At 38.4% G+C, this 25,863-nt stretch overlaps 1 protein-coding gene across 1 annotated transcript in view; it reads left to right on the plus strand.

Moving 5' to 3' along the window:
• The first annotated feature begins 3,335 nt into the window (after window positions 1-3,335).
• Window positions 3,336-25,863, plus strand: part of LOC124147792 (serine/threonine-protein kinase 26-like) — a 91,134-nt gene continuing 68,606 nt past the window's right edge. The window contains exon 1 of the mRNA XM_048390304.1: window positions 3,336-3,632. Coding sequence (XP_048246261.1) covers window positions 3,597-3,632 — 36 coding nt within the window. The 5' untranslated portion in view covers window positions 3,336-3,596. The remainder of the gene's footprint in view (window positions 3,633-25,863) is intronic.

Here is a 25,863-nt window from a genome sequence, read left to right on the forward strand (position 1 = left end):
AGGCTGCAAATAACCAACCTGGGTGGTTTGATGAGGAATGTTCAATCAAAAAACTGAATTAAATTTGATCGATTACATATTCTTCGAAAATCAAAAACGAAAACAAACCTAGAAGTGTATTTAGAGCCCAAACAAGATTTTTTTAAATCTCCCCCCATTTTATATTATATTCTCGATAATCACATGAACAACTGTAAAACATTTTTATTCACTTACTGGCTAAAAGACAACTTTATCTTAAAAACAAGCCATCATCTGACTCTGAGTATTTACAATTTCTGTGTGACGCCACACCCCCACGTTATAGTGCAAGTATTCGTGATAGAAATGTCTGAAAACCTATGCTGCTGAAAGCTCTGATCGAAAACAGGAGAATTCGCGACGGTTGCCCGGTTTTCGATCATATTTTTCGGAGTGTTTTTTTAAAACTTTGATTATATCTTTACGCGGAAGATGATTTTTTCCGAGAATTAATGTTTTAAAAAACGCGATATTCTGCGTTTCCGCGGAGATTTCACATCCCTGCATCAACCAATTTTTTAAGTCAGCGAGCCTGACTAGCCGATCCCGGTAGTCATCTCATAGACAAGCACAATCTACATCACAATTTGATACAGAAACACCGAATATGGTATCAGCTTGTTTCAGATCCAAATTATAAGTAATGGTAGGTTAGAATATAGGCCTTCAGCAACCCATGCTTGCCGTTAAAGGTGACTATGCTTGTCGTAAGAGGCGACTAACGGGATCGGGTGGTCAGGCTCGCTGACTTGGTTGATGCATGTCATTGTATTTCCAATTGCGTGGGACCCGTGAAGATTCCGGGGTAGAATAGGCCTTCAGCAACCCATGCTTGCCGTTAAAGGTGACTATGCTTGTCGTAAGAAGCGACTAACGGGATCGGGTGGTCAGGCTCGCTGACTTGGTTGATGCATGTCATTGTATTTCCAATTGCGTGGGACCCGTGAAGATTCCGGGGTAGAATAGGTCTTCAGCAACCCATGCTTGTCGTAAAAGGCAACTATGCTTGTCGTAATAGGATACTAACGGAATCGGGTGGTCAGGCTCGCTGACTTGGTTGATGCATGTCATTGTATTTCCAATTGCGTGGGACCCGTGAAGATTCCGGGGTAGAATAGGTCTTCAGCAACCCATGCTTGCCGTAAAAGGCAACTATGCTTGTCGTAAGAGGAGACTAACGGGATCGGGTGGTCAGGCTCACTGACTTGGTGGATGCATGTAATCGTATCCCACTTGCGTGGATCGATGCTGATGACATCAGTCACTGGATTGTCTGGTCCAGGTTTGATTATTTATAGACCGCCGTCAAATAGCTAGAATATTGCTGAGTGCGGCGTTAAACAACAAACAGACATGAGGTTCATTTTAGCATGATGGCGCATGCAGGGGGACAAGGTCAAGCAAGGTCAATGTTTACAGTGAAATTCTGTTCAATCCAGGGGGATCCAAATTCAATATGTTACCTATGAACACACAATGCTATTTAGAAAGTGGTCAAATGTATCAAATGTTATATTTGGGATAACGCTTTCTTAGTAAAGTACAGATTCTTGTACTTTTGAATGGTTGAGTCCCATCCGGGATTCGAACCCACCCTGCCAGAGTGAAGCACCTAATCGCCAGCACACAAAGTCAGCAATCTAACCCACTCAGCCACCGAGCCTGCTACAAACATTACTTCGACTTGTGCATAACCTCGTGTTACTTCCCGTAACATCAATACATGTTGAACTTGAACTATTCTTGTTTTGTAAATTATGTTAAAAAAACAATTATTCACCACAAAACGGGTGATACTATGTTTTATCGACCCAAGAAACTGATATTAACCTCGACCGCCGGCATCGGACTATATCAGTTTCTTGGGTCCGTAAAACATGTTTGTTTGTTTGCTGTTTTAACACCGCACTCAGCAATATTCCTGGTATATGGCGGAGGTCTGTAAATAATCGAGTCTGGACCAGACAATCCAGTGATTGACATCATGAGCATCGATCTACGCAATTGGGATCATGACATGCATCCATCAAGTCAGCGAGACTGACCACCCGATCCCGTTAGTCGCCTCTTACGACAAGCATAGTCGCCTCTTATGGCAAGCATGGGTTGCTGAACATAAAACATGATATTGCCCGCATGAATGATCCTAAATGATAGTTTTTTGTTATTTATTTCTCGTATCAACATAAATGGTTTTCTGTTACGATTGAGTCAATCTGCTACAGATTAGACACACGCCAGAGATCGCAGATCAAGTTAATATATCTCAGATCTACCTTACATGTAAAATATTTGAATGACGTTTTGATAATTCCCAGGCAGAATCTACCCCGTAACAACGGTGGAAAACATATACCCGACTGTCATGACAACAGACATTTTTTTGCCGATATCTGTAAGCTTTGCAAATTCAAACTCCTTACAGGGAAATGGAGTCGCCCAGTGTATATAAAACATTGACCATAGATGTACGTGATCCATTGATCCGCCCCTCCAAAAAACAAAACAAAAACAAACAAAAACAACAAAAACAAACAAACAACAAACCAAACAACTACAATAACAACAACAAACAAACAACACCAAAAAACAAAAATAAAAAGGGAAAAACAACTCAATTCTCAACTTCCCGGGGAGTATAACATATAGGTCATACTTGAGAACTTTCTGTGTTCTGTGTATCCATTGCGAGTGCACATGCTCTAAAATAGAAAATAAAAATCGTCGATATCTTACGTTGTGCATGTCAGTGATTTAATGGTTTAATATATTCGGCTTTATATCTGTTCAATACATATACACCTTTAAACACATCAGTCGCCATGTTATATATTTAGCAAAAGTAAAGTTTTCTTCATATACGCATTATTGGGACCCATAATTGTTTACATTGTGTTGTTTCAAGTTAGAACTGGCCAGGCATAAAAACCACATTGTACATTCCGCTGACAAGGTCGCAGTCTATAAATAGCCTGCTCACCATTAAGCGAACAGAAAACATAAACACTCGGAACACACTCGATGACTTTCTCCACCCGGTATTTCGGGTAGATTTTAATGACAGTGTAAGAATATTACCTGTCGTCGGCAATATCAAAAGGAGGTGCTCCTTCTCACCTTTAGGTCAAAGGTCAACAAACTTAAGTAAAGAATGTCAGTTTTAAAATATATGATCTTTCTCTATTAGTTACCAATAAAGTACATCACTAACAGTCTATTAGCGAAAGCGTGACATTTGGGCAGCATATAGCCAAGTTGAAGTCTGTATCGAAATCAAATTGTGTTTACGCCGGACTATTTCCTCACGCGCAGTGTCTCAATTTGATATCGGCACACCCAAACCAAGATGGCGGCAGTCATTCGATGTGGACAAGTGGTCACCAAACATGGTGCTACGTCGTGAACCGCGGGATTATAAGCTTATGTTTACATTTGGGACGATAATTTAAGGTCTGGATAGTTTATTAGTTAATGCAGGATATTGGCCATCCCCTTTAGCCAGAAAATAGCGTGATAGTTGTGCACTGTCATAGAGCTTACCTTGACGGAATCTGATTTGAGAATCCTGTTACGGAATGAAAATGGCTGGACACCAGCAGGTAAAACAAAATGTAAGTACATTTCTATACTAATTTAATCAATTTAGCCACTTTGCATTATCATTTCGTTATTTTAGTGCATGTTGGTGTCTTGCTACAAAGAAACGAGTACCATCTTCGAAACATCCCCCTCGAGACAGGTAGAGGAAGACATATTTGCACTAACTGGGACAAGTTGTCACCTGAAGAAAGAAGAGGTCAACTGACACTTTGTTGATATCTCAAAAGGGCGATGATTAATATAAGTAAATAATCATATATTTATATTTTGTTCATATTCACAGTAGTAGTGTCTACAGTTAGTCAAATACATCAATGTTGATGATCAGATTTGTTGACATTTTCTTGACATTCGCCACAATATGGGGTTGGGCCTTCTTGCTACTTGCAACTTTCACAGTCCTAACTGAGTTTACATATATAAGATATATCAAACTAAGTAAGATATCCCAAAGACTTATTGGATAACACAACATATACAAGTTAATGCATCATCATGGTCATGTTGTGAACTCATGACAGCCTTTTTCAAAAGTCACACATGACTACCCATGCTAAGTGTAACAGTCTGTCCTGCATCATTGATAATGTTATGCAGCAGTAGATGTATTTGTTCAAGTGGGTTTATAACAAGTAAAATACATGTGACAAGTTCCAGGGACATTGCTGTTGCTCTATTCAGCTGAGTGACAGGGTAAAGTACATAATGTGATAAACATTACATTTTTCAGGCCACCTTTGCAAATTAAAAAACTAACTTTTAGCAGTAGATGTCATTGAATCCACTAGTCCAAAGCCTGACTCTAGTAAAATCAGGTTGACTCTGGTAGACTCGTCTGATAATAGTCCACACTGTAACACTAAAGTCTTCTGAAAATGTTGTTAAGAAACAAATTCGGGCTACATTCCAAGGTTTTGGCATGTTGAGAAAATAACATCAGTTTCCTTGGTCGAATGTTCACATGGAACAGGAAGGAATAGATCTAAGATATTTTGACCCAAGATGTATTCCTTCAGTGAGTATACTACTGTATCTTGTAGGCTGATGTCACTGACATGGATCACTTCTGAGATTTGGTACACACATCACGAACATACAGTGTACCGATAATCAATGCTATGCTTGATTAATTCTCCAAACATGATTGTTAAGAGGTTAAAATGCATGTATTGTTTTCAATGTTTTACCACGCCAGAAGCCTATGTTGATGGATTTGACATGAGAGCACCCTACCTGTGCTTGTTGGTTTCACCAAAGTGGTAAACATCTGAGACCAGCATCACTTTAAGCTTTCCTCCCATATTTAGCTGACACTCTGTGGTATGACTGTAATTCTGTTCAAAAGTCATGTTTAACAGCCGTAGAAACTAACATTTCTTGTACACTAGTCCTTATAATGATAACATATAGCAAAATCCTAAAAAATTACAAATGCCTACTAGTCCTTATGATACCTTAACTATTAGGCAGTTTGGCAAGGACTGCAGGACTAGTGCCAATTTCTGATGCTGTTTAATAAAACTCACTGTTCTTTTAGTAAATGATCAAATTTAAATAATCAACATCAGGTGTTAGGCAGTTTACTGTGAAATCTTTCGCTGAAACACTCCCATAAAGACACGTGAAATTGTAAATAACTAGAAGTATTATTTCTAGATTATAACTGAAGATTCGTCAGTTGGATAAAAACAGTTGTGGCCATGAGTGATGTTAACATTTCAACCACCTACTAGAACAGGCGGCCCCCAGATACTTTTAGCTAAGCCCAGTAGATGAAAATGGCCTGTGGTGTTGCAATTTGCTGTGCAGAGTTGCTTCCCTTAGTCAGCTGTGCCACAGTATGCAGGTGAAGTTGTGGAGGGGGTGTGCAGGGTGGGTGTCCTTGAGGGTTGCTGCAGTCAGTGTGAAATAGTCTAAAAATATTGTTGGCCAGATCATGCAGATGCATGTCGTCAAAACAATAATAAACTCCTCAGGTGCTTAGTTTCAAAAACTGGTTTATCATGAGTTTTGATCTGAAATTGACCCATTTGTACTCGACCTCTTTAATGATCCATAGTTTCTCAGGACCGACTCCCTTCTCATATGGCGTGTAGATAGTTCAGGTGGCTGACACAGTTGTGGAATGAGTCACACTTCACTGTGCAGAGCAGGGATATTGCTAAAGACAACTCATATGGGAAATTTTAGACCACTTTCGAGGGATTTTATCCAGTTCAGAGAGCGGTATTTGTCCTGAAATCTTCAACAATAGTCTGTACAAATTCCCAATATTGAATTAACATTTCCCAGTTCATGCTTTGTAGAGGTGAAATGCATTTCCCTGATAACAAAACCATTAAAGAAGGGGAGGCTTGATGCTTAGATTTACATTAATTGTACATTGATTTACTATCGCATTGTATGCAGTGTGAAAATAGAATGTGAAAATGAGGACTTTAAAAAAGTCAGGTTCACCCTTGGTCTGTCGTCACCTACCTGGTCTTGTGTTTAGAAGTAGTTCATTTCTAATACCTGAATCACTTTGGTCTTTCCTCCTAGATTAAACTGACATGACATGATCACCTGATAAGCATGATAAGTTATAAATGAAACATTGTTCAAGGTGGTGTTTAGCCTATTCGCTAACTCACTTCACTTATGGGTCAGTATGAATCTTTAACTTAATGGTAAGACTGAAGATTTCTATTAGCATGATTAGTACATGCAACATGTTCAATTAAAGGAGAAAGGTGTTTGATGCTCATTCGAGTCATTGTTTATTTGAATAAAAGTCGATCTGTTTTATATGCAACACTTCTTGAATGTACATGTGTGACATGCACACATCTCTAAGACAATGATTAAGGCTAGACTAAAAACGTTTCTCTTTGACAAATATTACCCTTTGTATATGTAAGCAGACCTGTGAAGATTCCGGGGTAGAATAGGTCTTCAGCAACCCATGCTTGCCGTAAAAGCTGACTATGCTTGGTGTAAAAGGCGACTAAAGGGATCGGGTGGTCAGGCTCACTGACTTGGTGGATGCATGTAATCGTATCCCACTTGCGTGGATCGATGCTCATGATATTAACCACTGGATTGTCTGGTCCAGACTTGATTATTTACAGACCGCCCTCATATAGCTGGAATATTGCTGGGTGCGGCCTTAAACAACAAACCAACCAACTATGTAAGCGCCATGAGCACATAAGCTGGTGTGGCGTTTGGCGCCATACAAATGGACTCATTATTATTATTATTAATAATTACTTATTACTTTAAATCATAATTTCTAGATTTTATTAATAAGAACAAGTTGTACCATGAAAAAGACCTGCATCCTTGCAGCAGTAGAAATTGGCACTAGTCCTGTAGTCCTTGCCAAATTGCCCAGTAGTAACGGTATCATAAGGACTAGTAGAAATTAGCCATTTTTAAGGGTTTTGCTATATGTCATCGTTATAAGGACTACTGGACTAAAATTGTTAGTTTCTATCGTTGGTCCTTGTACTGTCTGCTTATCTAGACTTGGCTATTAGGATAGAATTCCTATACTTATCATTCAGTTTAGACTTGGAGCAAGGCTAGTAATGTGCTGAGAAAGGCCAGGTCATGTTTACATTTAGTGGGAAAGTGACACAACTGACAATGTCAGTAAAAGTCTTTTAAGTTTGAACTAAGACTGTTATAGAATTATTTGGCTAACACTAAGTCAGCTTTTACCAAGCTATTTATTATTCAAGTTATAAAATTAGTCTGTTACAAACACTTTTGACATTTTCAGTTAATTTTACTGTTAATATTGACTATTTTCATGATCATCTGATCTTACCATACATGCTAGATTGAACACAATAGTACATGATGCAGGCTAGTCTTTCTCACAGTCCCTAAACCAAATTATTTTCTCTTCTGCCCAGCCCTTCCTGAAATACAAAAGACCGAAATGGAGCAGGTCTAGATTTCCCTCAGGTGCTGAATCTCCCATATAACTGTGTCCCCTTTTCAATTTATTTGCTTCTATCAAAATTATATAATTTCTAGATGCAGCCTTGTGGCTAATGTCACACACTGTCAAAATAATAGTTTACCATTTGTTAGTTTACATAGTTGTCTTTGTATGTTGTTCAATATTCTGTGTACTGCAATTGGTTGTGTGTGCCCTGTACAATGCTGTCCATGCAGGGGTAGTTATTACACATGTGAAATATGGTGTATTTATCCTACCTACGCTGTAATAATCACACATATCACTAGTGAGGTTCAATACTTATGCATTGATGTTATTTTAGCATTGACAGTTGTTTGTTAAAAGATTGTGTTATTTTACATGATCAAGAGGGGTTGTGCAGGTGAAGATGTTTGTGCGCGCACACCTCTTCTTTTGTTCAGACACCTTATGTTTCAACCGATTGTGTGCAGGGTTTCAGATCAGTTAATTTCTGGGACATTGATTCTTATCCGAAATGTCTAAAGGGTCATTTTCAAATTTGGAAATGATATAGAAGAATGTCTTATCAAAGATGGTAAACTATAATCATTGAAATATCATTTTGCCATTTGTACCTAGCCAAATCTCAGCATGTGTTTTTGCACCTTATGTGATTTGAGTCTTGTGTGCATCCACCTTTTTCAAACTCCTTGATCTATCCCTTGTTTTGCTGTGATTTGGACAGTTTTAACCATGTTAACAGCCTAATAGTTTTGCTTGGAGTTGAGTCAATCTGTCGCAGACTTCAAAAGTTGTATAAGCTTAAATTACCTTGATCACAATATTCACCCCTAAAATAACACTATACATGCTATACCACCAGATTAGCATTTATTTAATTTTACTGGTTCTTAAGGAAATATACTAGACTCGGACCAGCAGAACAGTATTGGTGTCAATCACTGGACATGTATCGTTTTACATCTATATCATTTGTATATGTGACCTCTGAAACTCCCAGTGTTGGAAAGAGATCTTGGCATCCTTGAGGGTTGTTCCTATGGTAATTTGGTTTCAGGGCCCCCCTGAATGTTCAACTTCTAATGTCGGCACAATCACAAGGGCCGCTTGACTTTCAGTCCACTGTTGTGAACTTATGCAGTTACTGGAATGATGAACCTGACTATGTTAATGATTAATTATGATCATTAGGAACTACTTTGTATAACAACTGGACACCTATCTTGTTAAAAGAGGTAGGGCCATATTGCTAGCATCATTATTGGGATCTGTTGTTCGGGTACATGCTACTGGTGGACTTACCATGTTACAGTTCATCCTGATATGTTAGTATAAGGATTATTATACCATTAGCATTATTAATGAACTGGATGGCCATATTGCTAGCATCATTATTGGGATCTGTTGTTTGGGTAAGGTGCTACTGGTGGACTTACCATGTTACAGTTGATCCTGATATGTTAGTATAAGGATTATTATACCATTAGCATTATTAATGAACTGGAGGGCCATATTGCTAGTATCACTATTGGGATCTGTTATTTGGGTAAGGTGCTACTGGCGAACTTACAGTTGATCCTGATATGTTAGTAGTTGTTCAGGAACACACCTCTGGACTATTATACCATTAGCATCATTAGTTGATTGGATGGTTTGGAAAAAAATGTTTGAAATTGTGATACAAAATGGGGCTGTTATGATTCACTGGCGCATTCGGTGAATCAAACCGTATCCATTCATGAATTGAATTTGGTATTCGTGGCAACTAGAATCGAATATTTATGAATATGCAATCATGAGCATTTACATACCCTGTACCTAAAAATGTCCATAAGAACATAGTATATGCTTAGATTTATTCAAAAACAATACTCTTATAATATTTAATGTGACAGTATTGTGGTCACTGGTCATTGTCGCTTTTGTGCAGATACAAGTACCTGGATAAGTGCAGTTTATAAATGTATAATATATTAATAATTAACAAACCATATCAAATAATTTATGTTACTGTATTCATGAATTAATATTAGTATCCGTTACCCTATATTTGTGATATGAATCGTATTCAGGTTGTCAGTTGGTGCCTGTTGCTGTTTAGGGATGTTTAGAATGTTAATTTTTTCTGTTTCCATGACTTTGACTCTGAAGAGTAGTGGTTAAAGCGTTCACTCATCACACTGAAGACACGGGTTTGATTCCCCACATGGGTTCAATGTGTGATTTGATGTCATTTCTGGTGTACTCTGTCGTGATACTGCTGGAATTTGTAAGACAATGCTCACTTACTCACTTTGACTCTGTTCATAATGGTCATACCGGACAGAGAAATACAAAGTTCTGAATCCCCATTCCCAATCCCAATTCCCAATCCCAATTCCATGGTACTCTTGTATACATGGTATACGGACAGACGGAGTAGACAGAAGTTGAACTTACTGCAACAGTCAGATGATTTGTTCTTTTGAATTTGTGTTCTAATAATTTATCTTGACCTTCACACAGGCTTATATTCAGCCCCAAGTCTGCAGTAAATGTATGAAAAAAATCACCAATTCCCCAGAATTTACCAAAATAAGAACATTAAAAAAGTCAAAATTATAAACAGTATCACCTTTTTTGCAAATTGTCTGCCAAGGGCAGTGGATTCCAAAATAAACCCTTAATGTGTATCAAAACACCTGTTTCATGTTTCAAAATAAACTTGAGTATTCCTCATGGCATGAAGACCCTAATTTTTGTGTATTTCCCCCTTGACCACTAGGCTTGCTTCGCAAAGTAGGCAACCTACTGCACAAAGTAGAAAACCTGCTTCACAAAGTAGGAAACCCACTTCACAAAGTAGAAAACCTGCTTCACAAAGTAGGAATCCCGCTTCACAAAGTAGAAAACCAGCTTCACAAAGTAGGAAACCTGCCTCACAAAGTAAGAAGCCTGCTTCTCAAAGAAGAAAACCTGCTTCACAAAGTATGAAATGTGCTGCTCAAAGTAGGAAACCCACTTCACAAAGTAGGAAACCTTTTTCACAAAGTAGAAAACCCGCTTCACAAAGTAGGAAATTGTAGGGCACCACTATTGACTTTTCTTATCTCCAAGGACCCAGCAGTTCATAGTAACTCATGCGTGTCATTATGTGATCTGTAATTTAGTTGACTCTGTGGGGCAAATTCTTCCCACCCTGGTTTTGAATTGGCTGTGTGTGTGTTTGTTGTGTTGGAGAATATCGCCCTGTAAGCTGGAAATTCCGATAACATAATGTTTTATAGATTATAAATCAGATTTGCTTGGAAAGTAATTGCCGTCCATTGCCCATGCAGCAAATGTTTATTGCCAGTGCATTCCAAACGTGTTTAAACATTGGCACTGCAAGATAATGACATTGAGTAATGCTGTACCTGTGTCATGCAGAGACAGGAGTCGAATTTCTTGTGGAACATGGAGTGTTTGGGGGCATGTGATGTGGTGTACATGTTGTACCTCACTTGAGACATGGTTGTTTGGTTGTTTGTTTGTGGTTTAACGAAACTATCAGAATGAGAACAGACAATCCGGTGATTGACATCATGAGCATCGATCTACTCAAATGGGGTACAATGAATCGTTTGATAGGGATTACTTAGAAGTTGACAGAAAAAACAATTTTTCCAAACCATCCAATTAACTAATAATGCTAATGGTATAATAATCCTTATACAAACATATAAGGCTCAATTGTAAGTTGAACAATCGTGCCAATAGCATCTTACCCAAATAACAGATCCCAATAATGATGCTAGCGATATGGCTCTACCTCTTTTAACAAGATAAGTGTCCAGTTATTATACAAAGTAGTTCTTAATGATCATAATTAATTATTAATATGGTCAGGTTTATCATTCCAGTAACTGCATAGGTTCATTGCTTGACAGCGGTATAAGGATCTATACCGAAACGTCGACTTGATTGTATTAAAGAAGTTGTTATCTATAAATTGTGTCTAATTTGGGGTACAATGACATGCATCAACCAAGTCAGTGAGTCTTACCGCCCGATTGCCGTTAGTCGCCTCTTTTGACAAGCATTGGTTGCTGAAGACCTATTCTTCCCATTGAAATAGAAAAGGGTCCTGGCCAAACATTGATAAAAAAAATTATGAATTGTCAAAATTATGAAGCTGGGTGCGCAGGTGAGGACAGTGTTCTGCCAAGAAACTGAACAAGTGGGGACAAGGATCCCTTCAGCTTAAGAACATGGGGTCATTTTCAAAACTTGTGGGGGCACACTCTGATAGATCATTGATGCAAAATCCCCGTCCACAGCTAACGCTAGATATACATAAATTGTCTCCCATTGCTTCTTTCTTAGATGTTAGGGCATGCCAGAAACCTCTGGTTGGGGATTCAAATCCCAGTTCCCCCCGATCACCATTAGTATGTCCATTCATGATACGCCTTCCAAATTAATGATTTAGCTATGTCACTGAATTAGATTTCATATGATAATATGCAAAGCTGACATGTCACAGTATTTCTTTCTGTGTTATGCTGTAACCATGGTAACCACATTTCGTCACGAAGCCAGGCATTGAAACTTTCTACCTTTCTCAGTCTGTCACTGGCAGGTTTGCCATGCAAAACTTTCTGTGTTTGGCTGACGTTATCTGTGGTTGGCGATTCTTTGATACTGTGGTCACTCGAAACAGAAACATCTTTGGCAGTATCAGAAGATTGTTTAGGCTGTGTTGACAATGAAAAGAAATTTAATATTGATCTATCTCTGAATATTTCTTGGATTTTGCTGTTCGGCCATGTTTTATTAGTTACGATTAAAGACCAATGAAAATTGTCCAAATGTGTTGCGTGATTCTGATTGGACCATTTGGGACTTTAGCCTATAAAAGGCGCAGATAAAAAAATGAGACACGAAAAGAGGAAGTTTACATTCAATAATTGAAACAGCTGTGCGAGATGTAAATTATATTTTTGAGACAGTCAGTGGCCCCCATAATTATATAATATAAACCCAGCTACATGAACGTGCCCGATTTCCCACTGAGCATAAATATTATGCACCAATCAAATTATTGCAGGAATCATGCGAGGCCGCAACCTAGTCAGAACACTGAGGGGATAAGCCATGAGATTTATCAGGATGTTTAAACCAGGAAAAGGGTGTTATTTTTCTGAAACTGGGATTGAGTAATCATCGGTATTTTCGTTAATTCAGAGTGGAATACAAATCACTTATGCAAACCTGAAACTTTTCGAATGGTTAAAAGTGTTAATAACCACGATAACCTCATTTGGAAATGTTTCCAATCCAATTTGGGAATTGTTACTACTTTAACACGGACCATATAGACATGGAGCTGAATATCTGTCTTGGTCAATCCCTTTGCTCATTTAGCATGTTTAGCTAGGCCAATAGTTTCTTGGTTTACAGGGGTGGTAGGGTAGTGAAGAAGACCCTGGTACGATTCCCCTGGTATGATTCCCCACATTGTAATGATGTGTGAACCCATTTTCTGGTGTTCCCCGACGTGATATTGGTCGGATGCTTCAAAACATGGCGTAAAACCATGTTCACTCACACTTTTTTTATAGGCATGGTTACTTTTAAACACTTAATTTCTACAAAAATAATTTGTTGTGTGCATAAAAGGATCAATAGAATTTTTGATCTTCAAGTTTAACACGCTTCAACGATGGTGATCATTATCATGGGATTATAAATGTATATATTGTACATGGCATGCATGGAGTAAGATAAACAAGCGGGAAATTGTATTAATTGCTCTGTATTATGCAAAGATAGGATGTTATAACTAGTTGCCATGAGACAACTTGAGAGTTTAGCAGTTGGGACAGTTCAAAGCTTTATTCATGTTATAAGTTTTAGAGTTATGATAGTCGAAATTTAAGACACTGTCTAGTTTGTTTAGCTAGGTTTTGAAAATGTTCCGAAAACATTATCCTGATTGTCATGTGTGCCTTATTTCCTCATTAGTATTGATTGTGGATGGTGATAGCGTTATCAATATACTGTAAATCGTGAAATTAATGCGTCCCCAAAATAATGCGACTGCTGACCCCTAGCCAAAAATGTGACTAAATATGAATGCGGCACCCCCTCCTCTCAAGCATCAGTGGATTTATATCTTAAGAAAATGTCCTCTGTCATGTTTACAGGAGAATCCTGACATTACTCCAACCTTACATTAATCCAACCATACACCAAATAGCAGTGCTTATTAATGCTGAGTAGAGTACTTCCGCTAAAACAATACATGCGTGCTGGCTCGTGTCGGCCTTTGATGCAGTCTAGAGGACGAGGACACTCTGTTGCGTGGGTAGCGTCTGTCTGTACTTGCAGGTGTGATCAGTGATGACATGAGTGAGTAGAACTCTTGTCTTGACCCCAGCAGAGACTATTCACAGGATGTAATTAGTGTTTGAATGACATTGTTTATAATAATAAATTATATACATGTACTTGTGCTGCTCAATAAACAGTGATGTGGAATACATAGTTTGTTTTCAGAGTATGTCTAAGTTGGTATATCTGCTATCCAAAATGTCTTATTGTTGATATAAATGCGATGTTTAATAATGCGATCAAAGACCACTCACATTTTTCGCATTTAATTCACGTTCGCGTTAATTTTAAGATTTACAGTAATCATGATAATACTGTTCATGCTATTATCATGATAGATGTTTGATAGTCTTCAGGATACCTTTAACATCAGGAAAGTAGACATGGGCTACAGGCGTATGCTTACAGTTACAGGCTGCTGTTAATATCCCGCCCTCCCGGATAATCACTGTGTGTTAAAGTAATAATGTTTTAATGCTTTAACATATGAGAGCATATTGTAATGACTGTAGGTCTTGTACAAAAAGGTCTAGGTAATAAGGGCACATTGATATTTCCTTCAGAATTAACATTAATGTGAAGATCCTTGCTGTGAATATTTGAAATTTGGGATTCTAAAGAAGCATGTCTTTAAATAACAGTGAGGGATGAGTCATCATGCTGATGGAATGAGGGCTGGGTTTATTTTCTTTAGCTGCTAAAATTCGCAACAAATATACATGTTCCATGTGTATGAGGGTTCAAGGGAGTTAACTCTTATTTTCTTAAAATTGTGTGTAAGTGTGAAACCTTTGATTAAGGTCAAATGCAGAACTATATCGTCAGGCTCATGTAAATTAGCTTTTAGAATTTCTTGCTAAAGTCACAAATGCTATATTTATTTCTCAGACGTTCTATGTTGGCTTGCAACCAAACAAACACCGGAGTAGATGTGAAGGTGGTGACACTTCAGGGTACTTGTGTTCTTGGGGCTTCTAAGACAAGCAAGGGTTTGTCCGTGGAGGATTTGGTAGGAATGTGAATCACTGAGTAGGGATGCCAGAACATGACACCTCTGGTGGGACAGTGGTCAGTGGTCAGTGTTGTGTACCTTTGGTTTCAAGCATGTTTCATAAATTCAAACAAATCACTATTCAGTAATTAGACTCATAACACTGATTCTGGTGGACCTCAGTAACTGACATCAAATTTATGTGTTTGTGTGTTTAACGCCTCACTCAGCAATATCCTAGCTATATGACGGCGGTCTGTAAATGATCAAGTCTGAACATGGCAATCCAGTGATTGACATCATGAGCATCGATCCACACAATAGGGATATGATTACATGCCTCAGCCAAGTCAGCGAGCCTGACCACCCGGTCCCGTTAGTTGCTTCTTACAACAAGCATAGTCGCCTTTTACGGCAAGCATGGGTTGCTGAAGAGCAATTCTACCCCAGATCTTCACGGGTCACATCAAATTTAAGAAAGATAGCAATGTGTATATGGTTTTGCTTCTAAACATAGTGAGTCAATTTTGTTTTATACAGTGAGCATTATTACGGAAATATTTCATAGCTGTAAGTAGAGTCGGGTGAGAAAATCAATGTTTTGGTTGGGGTGTCTTGAGACATTATTTATCGAGGCAATGGGAATTTGCACCAGTCAGTTCATTGGTACATATGGTACAAAGTATCAATTTTTAGAACGTAATATTTACAAACCGTTTCCTGATAACTGACTCAGGGTAGAAAAGTCCTTTTCATCACATATTTATCATGAAACAAAATGCAAATCAAAATGCAAATCAAAATGCAAATCAAAATGCTCAATATTATTTGAAAAAGCATAAATTATGTGTCACAATGTGTGTCATATCGTGACTCAATGATCGCTATATGTATTGATATGTAAGATTGTCATATTGTGACACTCTTACATCACATTATAAGTCCCCGCTGTATTCTGCGATTCAGCTGCCATGTTTTTTTTTGCAGATATGACCACAACTGGGGTATGTAGTTGTGGATTGTTAAAATCTAATGGCTGGTTAACATTATTTGCTTTTATCAACATAAATTAGCTCCAATGGGAGGCCCACGCTGAAACAGCAGCAAACAAATCGTGTCAGTGTACTTGCCATTACCAACTCACTAATGCAGCATGTCAGCAGCGGGTAGACACCCACACTTTGGATCTTTGAAATATGTTGCAGTTGTGTTGTATCGTAGATAATATGAACCCAGGATCTTCGTTTTATTTTCATTTCTATTTGTCTCAAAATTCCAGTAGAGATACATCATTATTAACGCTTTCCTCTCATGCATTTCATATGGCAAGGTTCTCAGTGGTTCTACAGCGTTAGGAATTGGCACTAGTCCTGTAGTCCTTGCCAAACTGCCCAATGGTAAAGGTATCATAGACTAGTAGAAATTTGCCCTTTTTAAGGGTTTTGCTATATTTATATTTATCATTATAAGGACTAGTGGATGGAAACTGTTAGTTTCTAACCTAATGTAATGTGCAAACAACATTCAATGAACATGCAATATAAATATCCAACAAGATTGTATCGCCTCCTGTCCTATTTAAAGCTTTAATTTCAATGTGTGCTGGCCTTTAGTCTTTCAGCACCATAGCTGCGTTCACGTGTTACATCAAGCAGGTAAACATCACATGCAATGATATCTGTGACATACTCAACACACTTGCTCACAAATTCCCTTGCGTATCAACAGTTACCATGGTTACACCTGTTAACATGTTCTATTCTCAAGCCGATGTGGCGTGTGTTACAGACGATCATGGAACCCATGAAGATCTGGGTCTTCAGTAACCCATGCTTGACATAAAAGGCGTTTATAGTTGTCGTGAAAGGCGACTAACAGGATCGGGTGGTCAGGCTCACTGACTTGGTTGATGCATGTCATCGTATCCAAATGTTTGGATCGATGCTCATGATGTTAGTCACTGGATTGTGTACAGACCACCGTCATATAGTTGTGCGATGATAATGAACAAACAAACAAGAAAACAGACGATCATGGCAATGGCATGATTAATGTTCGCAGATTAAGGGTGTCTAGGGGTCATGACTTTCAAATTGAATTTCAAACACTGAGTATGCCGAGTGACAATGTTTGTCAAAATTCTTAAAAGTAGTTGGTCATGATTTGAATAGGCCATTGTCAGAAGGGTATGTTTGAAAAGTCTAAAAAAGGTTGATTGTCCTACTAAAGCTGTTTGCATCTGATATAACTATAAAACTATGAAATCAAACTATTCACAAAATCTAGATCAAGGTACAACTTGCCTGACTGACTTTCATTGCATTTTTTCCTGTTTCTCATAAAGTTTGTTTCAATCAGATTTTATCTCTGATTGATGCATTTGAAAGATGTGTGTGAACATAAATATTTGCCTTTCTGTGAATATATAACCTAGATGGATGTCTAACAATGCTATATGACATTTGAATGCTAATAAAACTGTAACCGGTTTACCAAGTAATAGTGACATGCCTGATATATACCCTACATTTCTTTACCTGTGATGACATTGGGCCTATATGCAGTGTAGTGGTGACGGGTCTGTTATTAATCGGCTAATGAAATAAGGCCGTGTATAACTCCGAGCAGTCAAATGGGCTGGCTCTACGCCATGCATGAACTTTGTGTGAACCTTACCATTGACCAGACCTCACAAGAGTATGGCAAATGGTGCACACGGTGTCAAGCAGGAAATGTTCTGTCAACTGAATGTTCCTTGGTCTAATTACTCACTGGTTTCAGTGTTCGAAATAACTGCCTGCCCGCCTGCCTGTGGCCGGTAACTTTTCTGTTGGTCTGCACGAAATTTTCGTCAATCTGCTTGACTGTCTGGCAGTTATGTATTCAGTTTTATTATAACTCCTCAAAGGTTGTCAAGGTATTAATAGCTATATTTCAAGTATATCCAGACGTGATTTGTTTCGTATTTTGAGCGATTGTAAAAAAATTATAAAAAAATTTTTTTTTTAATTTATTTATAATCACAATAATGTCTGAATGCGGACAGGTAACTTTGAAGATGGGCAGGCAATATTTATGGGTCACCTGCCCGATTGTCCCTTTTGGGTTTTAAAATTATTTCAAATTCTCGTTGGTTACAAATAGCGACTGCATGTATTCATGGGCGATTCAGGAGCAAAGTCAGAGGAAGAAACTAACATTTTAAGTCCACTGGTCCTTATAAAGATAACATATAACAAAACCTTTAAATGTGGCTAATTTCTTCTTGTCTTTACGATACCTTAACTATTGGGCAGTTTGGCAAGGACTACAGGACTTGTGCAAATTTCTAATGCTGATAGTGTGTACAAAGCCCTGAAGTATTCATGGTATTGGTGGTGTGATAAGGGTAAATTATATCATAAAAGACTCATATTGTTGTTGCATGAATGCAGTATTTTGTCTTTTTATGCCAACCGTACAAAAATTTCCCATATCCTATCAAAGGTTGAGCATCTGATACCTCGTTTGAGAGGTTGAGTTCCAACAAAACATGTGTAGTGAATACACACATGCACCTTACGGTTTCTCAATACAGCAAGGCATTAGATCTTTAGGCTAAATATCTTTAGTTTCTAGCTATGTGGTTCACTTGCTCATGTTTTCAACTCTTCTTGTTATCCATTTCGTGTAATCAGTCATGAACTCAGAAATATCACTTTCAATGTCTTCACCATCACCATCCAGAATCCAGGTCTCTGTGCTGCCTAAAGCCACCTCATCTCCCTCGACTTTCAACTGAGCTCAAATGTTTGTTTGTTTGTTTGTTTGTTTGTTGTTTAATGCCGCACTCAGCAATATTCCAGCTATATGACATCAGTCTGTAAATAATCGAGTCTGGACCAGACAATCCAGTGGTTAATATCATGAGCATCGATCCACGCAATTGGGATCAATGACATGCATCAACCAAGTCAGCAAACCTGACCACCCGATCCCGTTAGTCGCCTCTTACGACAAGCATAGTCACCTTTTACGGCAAGCATGGGTTGCTGAAGGTGTATTCTACCCCGGATCTTCACATTCACATTCTACCCCAGCTCAAATGGACTGATACATCAGAGGCGGACTTCCAGGATTTTGAAAAATAGGGGGTGCGCTAGACTAACATCTACTCTCTGAAATGGACCATATCGTAAAGAAAAAACAGTTGTTACATTATCTTAAAAAAAATATGATAAAAAGGAGCCCAGAGACTCTTCATTTTCAGACCTTGACTTGCCAAACATTATAGACTTGCATAGGCTGTATTTGACAGGGTCTGTAAGACAGACTAGGGGACTAGGAGTTACAAAGTGACTTAGCCGATGGCGCAGTTAACATGTAGAGTGTCTTGAGAAAACGGGATTGCACTCTCCAGTGCACACGGTATCAACGGGTCTCCAATTTTACAGTCGTCCTGAGTCGCACATGCAAAACATGAAACAGTTTGTCACGTCATATGAAGTGGGGATGTGAACTGAAACTTGATTGACAGTTCGTTGGTGGAAGTTTGTTGAATTACTCGTGTTTGCTCAATATTTCGAAGCATTTTACTTGTTCGCTACAAGAGTTCGTAACTGCCTCTCAAAATATATTATGGTACACTCGTTATTCCATTCAACATCGAAGTCTTAAAACTGCAAAAACAAATCTCAGAAGAAAGTCCCCAGCCTCAAACAGGGGTTGAGTGGTATTGCATGTGGTTGGTGGAAGAACTTTCCCTACAGCATTGTGTTGAGCACATCAGCCCAAGCAAGCATCTGTTGTTGTAGAAGTAAAGCAGGACGGTTTGTGTTAATCAAGACCACATGTTCCCTGCATAGCTGAAACAAATGTATTGTAGGAATCTGTGTCACTGGAGCACGGCCCATCAATTGTATAATTGTCTCCATGCTTACAACCAATAAGGCTATGTTTGATAACATTTGGATTGGTGCATAAACTCACAGCCTGAAAGAACCCTCTCCATCAATACATTCCTTTACTTGGGAAAGAACAAGTCTGGATTGATATTTCCCATGGCATGCTGGGCCTCAGTATGAGCTAATGGGCACTATTGTTGAAAATTGTTTGCCATAACTGGATGTCAGATAATCAGTTCGGATGAGTTGATGTTAATGCCATCACTTTATTTTGCACATAGACTGATTGAGAGTGGCTGTTATACAGGGTTATGAGGTGCAAAGCCATAACAGGACGATCAGTTGCTGGGAAATGTAAGGCTAGCAGCTTTTGATTTGCAGAAAACATGTGTTTCGTCAACCTCGCAGTGTTGTTGTGTGACTTGGGGGTTGCAGTTAATTCCTCCATATTTCATGTAGTGCAAGGGGCGGTCAGGTAGCCTAGTGGTTAAGGCGAAGATAATGCAGGCTGTCAGCTGGTGTCATCCAGTTTATGACACAATGTAATCAGGATAATTTGGCGGTAAAATCTTTTGACATGCATTTATTGTAGAGCAGGATATTGGTCCTGGGACTGGTAAACATGGGGGTGGGTGGGGTGTTGGGATTGGCCAAACTGTATCATGTCTTGCTGACTACCAACCATTTTTTGTACTGGTAACATTTTCCCTTGCTTGCATCCTTTCTTCCATCGAGGTGAGGGTGTTTACAGACTACAAAAGTCCAATTTCCGCCCTTGCCGAACCAGGCTGGAATTTCGTGGCTCGGTCGGTCGTAGTGCCACAAGTGGCTGTTACAAGTTATGACCCTTCTATTCCTTTCTATTTACCAATCAGATTCCACCTCTCACATCACTTGCATTTTCTTCGAACAATATGGCGGCACCCAGTCAAGACGATCTCTGTGGTCAGAAAGCTGCATGTTAAAATCCATGTTGTTTACAAACCAGATGTCTTGTTCGTTGCATGATTTTGATTGGACTGTGCATAAACTTGTTAGTCTAGCCAAAATATAGCTCCATAACACCAGCCTAGTTCGGCAGGGTGGAAACTGGACTTTTACAATCAGTTTACTCCCTTGCCTTGGGAAGATGATGATATCCTTACTAGACACATTATGAGCAATGGAAGTATGAGTATGCTGTTCCAGTGAACTTTTGCTGCACGTACCAAGTCAGTGAGAAAAACTTTTGAGTCTACAAGCCCAAACCTGTCACTTGACATCATTTTCAGTAGATCTAATGGTTAATGTATGGACTTTAATTAGCAAAGGTTACTGGACCGAAATGAATTTTACTAGACTTCGGACTAGTGGCTGAAGTCTCAGCCTGCAAGATACTAATATACAATATGATCATATGGTGTGCTGCTTGAAGCGTACAGTTTCATAGTTATTACGAAAAGTAGTATGCAAGAGTGGGACTAGACTAACACTTACCGTATATGACCGCGTATAAGCCGTCTTTGAGGACCAGAAAAAAGATTCTGTAGAAAGGGGTCGGCTCATCCACGGGATACACTTTCATGATAGTATTTTTCAGATCATGATCTGTCAGAAACATCGCCTGAATGACGGTCCGATAGATTACAACTTCCTGAAAGTTTGGAAGTTGTCACGACTAGAGCCATTATTGTTATAAATTATCAATAAAGTTATTATTATACACCAATGTTGTCATTATTAAAAATTTTTTCATGCATGTTACTACTTCCGATAATAAGTTTTCAGTTGAATGTTCAAAGTTAATCGTTCTTCATAAACTCCACAATCTTTACATGTATATATGTAATTCACAGCTATAATATATAATCCCCAGATGAAATCGCCAATAGCTATTACGTATGTTTTGCAAAGTTCATAAATTGATAGTGAACAAGTGTCTACCTTTATTGAAAGAGGCAAATAAAAAACTGTATCGGCGAGTTATTCCGTTCGCCATTTGCAAAAACATGTGATCAGCTGTTTCCTGTGACGTCACAAACGGTGACCACTGTGATTGCTTCCTGTTGTTTAAAAAGCAACACGGTACACAAGGAAATGAGCACTGATAGTAACAGGCCGATTGGTATTGTCATGTTGTTTACTCTAACATTTTCAAGTTGTGGGTGCTTAGCGATCGTGTTGGGAGTAGGGGCTTTATTCCTTTGTTTTCGAGAGATTAGTTTAATAAACTGGAGAAGCATGTGAGTAAGTGATGGTCATTCAATGAGTTCATAGTTTATTTAATTCAATTTGGATTAACATACAATAGTGATATGAAGGGGGGCATAAAAGTTGGGATATTTTTACTGACTGACATTCTCATCATGAGTTTGAAACGAAAATGCCATGCTTACGATGCTGAATTCAAACTGCGAGTCTTCGCACTAGCTGATATATTTTCTCACAGGTTCATAGTTCTATATACACCGATTGATAAAATGGCGCTTCGTTGTTGATGGCAACATATAACAGTCGTTATGAGATTAAAAAAAGACAAGAGAAACAGCTTCCCACATTATGAAAGTGGATGACTGGTTTGTTAAATGTTTATTAGAAATAATAATGACATTTTAAATAAAATTACAACGTTTTTCATCTTATATTTTTGAATATCTGCGAGTACCGGCACATGACTTGGCAGTGTTTTTTGCCTTTAACTTCCTGGTTCGACTTATCTTCGGGTCATATCATTTTCTTTCCTATTTCAATGGACACCTTGGCTTATCTACGGGGTCAGCTTATCTGCGGTCATATACGGTAGTTAATGAAAAAATAATCCAAATTTGTTTTGCGAAAGAACCTTTCCTCTTCCGTGTCTTCTGCTGTTGTCATACGTGGAATCAAGCAAACTAGACTTGGTTAGTTTGATCTAGACTTGCACAGGATTTTAGTAAAAAAAAGTACCTAAAAAATATAAATTCCCTAGTCATGGTGCAGGACTATAGTGAGACTGGAACACTGGGGTGACAGCTGGAGGGAAGGTTCGTGTCCCCACCTGGAATGTTCACCACCGCTGAATGTCACCAACAGTCGATTGTGTATTGATCCTCAGCTTGTGAACAGACACTGACATGGTGTGGGATTGTCAACCAATAGACTTTGTACTCTATTATCGAAGTGAATAGAGCCAACATTCCGCCATGCAGTTTATTTTGTTTCTTTGTTAGCATGTTTAACTTTGCAGTATACAATTATTTAATAGCAATATGTAACATAATGAAGGTGCACCGAATGACCAGTTATTTATCATGTTTATGTCATGAGCAGTAATCCATGCTGTCAGGTACGGTTGCATGCTGTCAACAAGATTGACCACCTGATCCTATGTTGCCTCGTAGGAACGTTGCTTGCTGGGGACCTACTGTAACCCAGAATTTCCACCGGGGTCCTTTCATTTGAGTTTGGGCGGAGTGTTTGCTTGTAATGGGCCAAAGTTGGATCCCACACATTGGGATGGCAAAGCTCATTTCTGGAGTATACTTCTGGAATATTAAGCCCTGTAAACACTCACTCACTCACTAACTCTCTCACTCACTCACTCACTCACTCACTCACTCACTCACTCACCCACCCTGATTGTGGTCAAGTCACGTGAGCACATATTACTTATGCAACAAATCACACACTGTATATGTACTCTGTTTATTCATCTTATAAATGACATAAAATACAAAACATATATGTTTTAATATGTTATTGATACAAAGTAAGGATCAGATATATGGATGAACAACTTCTTTATTACAATTAGGAGCCACGTTTCGGTGTAGGTTCTAACACGGTTATCAAGCAAGTGTGCAGCGTACGTAATTACATATTCCAGCACGAACTGAAAGAAAAAACTACACCAAAACGTTGCTCCTAATTGTAATAAAGAAGTTGTTCATCCATATATCTTATCCTTACTTAGTACTCCAACTTCTAAATGCCTCTCAAAGAAGTTATTATTGATACAGTTTCATTGACATACAGACACAAGCGTAAAAAGAGACGATGTCTAAAGCTTTCCACTAGCAAGCTGTGTCCTCACTTCTGTCGGCTCATTTTATGGACAGAATATATCCACTTCAAATGCTATGGTTAAATCACTGTTTTACGTGTGTTGAAAGTGTAAATTGAGGTGTCAGTACCTGGTTTATGACTTGTGTCCAATTGTTTATTGCCACTTTGAACAGCCATGGATGTGGCCATGGATGTGGCCACGGATGTTTTGATTGGTTGGTTTGTGACATGTGAGCAGCTCCGAGATAAACAGTTCATTATAAACTTAAACATGGTCTTTGACAGAGGACACACTGGACCACAATTTGAGTACGCTTTATATGTTATCGTTATAAGCATTTTTGTTATATCCATCAATAATATACATGATAGATGACAAAATATGCAGCCAGGACCCCCCAAAAACGTTTGTTATATCTGTCAGTTCGTTGTAAGCGTGTTCCTTATGAACATAGTTTACTGTACTTGATGAGCTCTAAAGCTGCATGTGACATTGTTTAAAAAGGCTAGTCATTGGGCACATTAATATATATGTACAATGAATATTGCCCTCGCCATTTGAAATAGTGACTAAATATTGTGATTATGAATTAACGAAGATAGCTGCTTGTGTGCTAATACTTGTAAAGTTAATTCAACCCATTCCGACAATTTACAACAGAAATTGCAAAGTGCCATTTCGATCAATACCTACCGTATTCAACGTAATAAGCGCCCCGCTCTAATAAGCGCCCACGGCGATATTTTCTAATAAATTGGCTAGTGAACAATCCCAATTAGCACCCCTTCCGATTGATCAATGTACACATTACTTTTTTATTTGTGTATAATACGCATGTTATATGCATTCTTAATTATGGGAAATTAAATTCTGAAAAAAATATATCTGTCGTATATAAACATTTTAGGCTGTCAGCATAAACCACGAAATTTACGTTCTTTCAACTCTGTTGTTTTTCACCAAACTAATATTCTAATAAGAGCCCCCTATTTCTAACTTTGAGAGCGCCCTGGGCGCTTATTATGTCGAATACGGTATTTTGTTAGTGATTTAAGACATCATCATAAAGTTGGATTATGTGGTTACAGTAAGGGTAAGGGTCGGCAGTCAGGTGACTGAGAGTGGCTATATTTAGCAGCGTGTGCAGCGTACGTAGTTACATATTCCAGCACGAACTGAAAGAAACAAAACATGCAAATGTTGTATTTAAAGGGGTATTGACCTTGTTCGAAGTGCACACACTGCTAAATAAAGCTGCTAGATAAAGCTGTTGAAATATAGTGATACTCTATGTGAATGTATGCCACGACTGTGGGTTAAAGTTGTGTATCAGGTCTACATCAAAATTGAAAGGTTTTTTTATCTTTCATGAACAGTCTTTTAGTAACTTTGTCATCCATCAACTTCTAAGTAATGCCTATCAAATAATTCTTTCGTGAACATGGTACAGTTAGTTAATGAAAACATAATTTCCTACTTGTCAATTATCCTCAGTATTGATGTTTATGCATAGTATATCTGAATATCAACATGATCAATATTGAAACCAACTTTAAATTTGTGTCTTTTTTTATGTTTAATATTGTTGACTACGAACAAATCCAGGTAAACTTCATTATTTTAGCTGTTTAAACGATGAGGGAAATTCTACTACAAATGTTCAAGCTAACCTAGTTTCCATAACAGGCTCTGCTCATATTTGCATCATCTTTGCACACGAAGCAAACTACCTGTTGATGTCGTCTATAAGGAGAAATTATGAGTGTTTGCCTAGTTGCCTGAATGAGGAGTTTGTGTCTCCTCCGACAATGTCTTCATTGTTTGTCATAGATTCCTGCAGTAAGGGTAGTTTGTAGAGCCACAATGGCTGGACACTACTTTAGTGTGTTATCCGCATTCTCCGACATAGTTGACACTATCGCTGCATTTGTATAGCCGATATGCATCACTGATTTCCAGCATGAAGTGCGGAGTCGTGTTCAGCATGTTTCCTGAACAAGTGCAAACGACTCTCATATGGGCCCCCTAATTAAACCTCCCATGCCTTTTTTACAGT

The sequence above is a fragment of the Haliotis rufescens genome, unplaced genomic scaffold (assembly GCF_023055435.1).
Source record: "Haliotis rufescens isolate VD_foot unplaced genomic scaffold, xgHalRufe1.0.p SCAF_9, whole genome shotgun sequence".
NCBI classification, from domain to species: Eukaryota; Metazoa; Mollusca; class Gastropoda; order Lepetellida; family Haliotidae; genus Haliotis; species Haliotis rufescens.